The sequence below is a fragment of the Austrofundulus limnaeus genome, unplaced genomic scaffold (genome assembly GCF_001266775.1).
Source record: "Austrofundulus limnaeus strain Quisiro unplaced genomic scaffold, Austrofundulus_limnaeus-1.0 Scaffold92, whole genome shotgun sequence".
Classification (NCBI taxonomy): Eukaryota; Metazoa; Chordata; class Actinopteri; order Cyprinodontiformes; family Rivulidae; genus Austrofundulus; species Austrofundulus limnaeus.
The window spans coordinates 707,998-711,515 of NW_013952494.1; the positions used below are offsets into that span (position 1 = coordinate 707,998).

The window sequence follows — 3,518 nt, forward strand, 5'->3', positions numbered from 1 at the left end:
AGTTTCACTTTTTAAATAGAATTACTGAAATAAATCTACTTTTTCATGATATTCTAATTTTATGACCAGCACCTGTATGTGTGAATGCTACTCATAAAAGTGAAACATTTTTCAAGTTTTCTTCTGTTTTTCCTTAGTTTGCACCAAACACAATGAAGTTCATAAAGCCATTTTGATTTGCGTTTATAGGAAGTCTGATTAGGAAAAACAATTCTAATTGTTCTGATCCTGATCACCTCTGTCCCCACCAGGCTCTATTCTTCTGCAGCAGACTGATGGAGCACGACCGTCTCCGCTGGATCTGGTGTCTGCGCCGGGTCAGAAGGAGGAGCTCCTCCGCAGCGCGCAGGTCGGAGACTCGACCCGGAGAAACAAAGAGACGCAGGTCCTGAACCTTCCCCTCCTGGAAGCTGGGTCCGGCCTGCTGGGCCACCTCGTGGTCTCCTACCAGCTGGAGCGGGGTCTGCCTGGCCTCATTCTGCCCAATGACAAGCCCCACAGCCTGGTCTACAAGCTGGTCAGAGCCTTGGAGACGTGCTCGCTCCAAAAAGTGACGGTGGGCTGGACGGATCAGCGGGCAGTGAGGCTGGTGGAAGATGTAGAGACAGTGTTGGAGCTCAGCCAAGGGAAGCACCAGGAGCAGGTGTCTGTGGATGTGAAAGAGTGCAAAGGAGAAAACACTACGTTCTTAATGAAGATGCTGGAGAGTCTGAGGTCATGCGGTGAAGCTCTAGTTGCTGATCTGTGAAGAAAGATTGATACCCTGCAAAATGAATGTCACCACATGTCATATATTGTTAGCAAAAGAGAAACCGTCAACTGCATGCTTATGTGATTTAGCAAGGCCCTAAAGTACCTCGACTAGAAGTAAACACCTCATCAGCCTGAATTGTGCTCATCAGTATGTTGCCCTCAGGTTACACCAAAACCTTGTGATTTTAAATAATTTCTGCAAAGAACATTAAGTTTTTTCAACAATGTTGCCTTCTTTGTAATGTTCAACTTTTTCAGTGAATAAATGCAAAATTGTTTTTTTTTTTACCTTTACTTTTATAATGTTAGACACATTAACATCTAAAGCAGAAGTCAAGAGGTATTTAGGTATAAACATTTAAATTGAAAAGTAATATAAATACTTTTATACTTTTTGCTGTTTTCTGCAAATCTTGGTTTTGTGTGTCGAGATCAGATTATGATTTTATTTAGATGGTGTTTTCTTTGCACGAGTTCAATCCATTTTTGTAATGTGAGCCATGAATAGTCCACTCCCATAATTAACAGGTGAAGATTTTATTGTCATGACATTCTGGAGTCTTTTCTTTTACAAAGATTGGTTCAGTATGAACTGATGCTTCAGTTTGAGACAAGGACAAGTGTTTTTGCATTTCTTGATTCTCATCATGTTAGTAAATTTGCTCAGCAATGGCCTGCACCATTGGAACTCTGCAGACTGAAGAAGTCTCTTGGAGGAGAGACCTATTAATTTTTATATTAATAGGTCTATATGTTAATATTTTTATTTTATTTTTTTTATTTTTCTACCTGATTACTGAGATGTATCAGATTCAGGACACATTCACAATCCCACCTCAGGAGGACATTTTCCAAAAATTCAATGTGTGACACAGATGAGTAGGGAGTTCAAAAAGTTTTGTTTCCCTTTTCCCCTAATACCTCACTGAATTACAAAAACTGCTTCAACATAATTTACCTTCAACTTACACTTTGTGGGAATCTGTTAACATGTTCCAAGCACTAGATAGATTCTTAGGAGAAATGCTGCTGCTAAGGTAGTTAAAGGCCTTTTGTAAGAATGACTGTGAAGGTATACTAGCAATAAAAAAAAACTTTTTTTACTTTACTTTTAATATAGTGATATTTTTCTTTTTGCACAAAAAAATGTGCAAATTGAAATATGTTTTACCTTGAAATATAAACATGTTGACGTCAATAATCCACACACTGTGAACTTAATAAAAAATATTTAATCTGTTTTTTATGTTCTTTTTATCCCAAAATAAGCCACATAGATAATATGCTATTCATTAATCAAATGAGACATATGCAACGATTTGCCCTTTCTCACAAACTGTGGAAATGTCATTGGCGGGGCACAAAAAATAATATTACAGGCAGAGAACATTGCAGGCAAAGACACATCTTAGAAAATAAGGGCAGGCATACACCTACTTCACAATATTTTCACCACACTATCAGCAGGCACACTATAAAATACAACCATAAATTAATCAGCATTTGTCTTTGTACAGTATACTTTTTTTTTCAAAAATAAAGTCTCGTTACAGCTTGTAGCAAAGAAAAGTGCTTCGTTTTGTTTACAGCTGTCAGTCTGATACATTCTTCTCATATTTTCTCTACATTATACAAAAATCACACTTTGGTTTGCTTTTAAACAGAGCCGAAACAAAAATAAATTAAGATAAATGAAACATTTAGATGCTTGCGCCACACAACCATGACCACAAATAGTTGCAGTAAAAACACATGTCAGGTATACAAGCAGTCCCCTCCAGCCAGGCATTAAAAAAACAAGTGGTCATGAGTCTAAAACTGTTAGTTGTGAACACTAATCATCAGTTTATGGCGCTGCTCTTAGAGGAAACAAACAGAAAGATTGGCTGCACTTTGACAGATCCTGTTGATATTTAAGCAGAAAAAATGGATGGATGAGGAGGAAAGGAGCATATGAGAGGGTCGAGGTGACGACACGGAGACAGAAAGATGAGGTGGGAAAATGATAAAATGAGAGAAAGGAGCTTTAAACTACAGTGAAGGGGGGGGTGGTGTTTACGGAGTTAAACACAGACAGTCAAGGGGAGGAGAGGGAACCAGACGAAGTAGAGGCAGGGATCAATAGGCTGAGATGAGACCTCCTCAAACACAGCCTGCGCTGTGATCTTTCAAGAGACGCTCGGCAAGCAGCCCAAGAGACTGTTCCCTCAGACAGGGTCGCAACCCGGCTCACTGACGAATGAGGGAAGCACGGAGAGAGAGCAAACGGAGAAAAGCATGACAGGAAGTGGCTTCAGAAACTAACACACACGCGCCTCCATCCTCCACAACTCAGGCCTAAAGTCCCCTCGGAGCCTTGTCACACAATGACTTGCTGCTCATCTAGCATCTCAGCAAACCGAACAGCAAAAAACAGCTGGTGCTTCTGCTGCACAAAACACACACACACATCGATTGATCCTAAGCATCAATCTAGAGCTGGAGGGGAGATGCAGTTGTAACACACAACATGGCTGAGAGAAGCAACATGTCTTTGATTGCGTAAACGTGTGTATGCAAACGCTCTTACTCTGTAAACACACAGCTCGCACATGCAAGCCTCTGTCTCTGGAAAAGGCTGATCAAAGTTGAGCTGTGGGCACAGGAGGTGGGGCAGATGGAGAGGGCGGCCAGCCTGGGGCACAGCATCACAGAGTGTGAGTGTGTGTGTTTGTGTGTGTGTGTGTGTGTGTGTGTGTGTGTGTGTGTGTGTGTGTGTGTGTGTG

The 3,518-nt window shown here is 40.9% G+C and overlaps 1 protein-coding gene across 1 annotated transcript in view; it reads left to right on the plus strand.

Moving 5' to 3' along the window:
* Positions 1-2,317, plus strand: part of slf1 (SMC5-SMC6 complex localization factor 1) — a 36,770-nt gene extending 34,453 nt beyond the window's left edge. Inside the window, exon 18 of the mRNA XM_014012524.1 lies at positions 252-2,317. Within this exon, the coding sequence (XP_013867978.1) occupies positions 252-748 (497 nt within the window). The 3' untranslated portion in view covers positions 749-2,317. The remainder of the gene's footprint in view (positions 1-251) is intronic.
* The last annotated feature ends 1,201 nt before the right edge of the window (positions 2,318-3,518 follow it).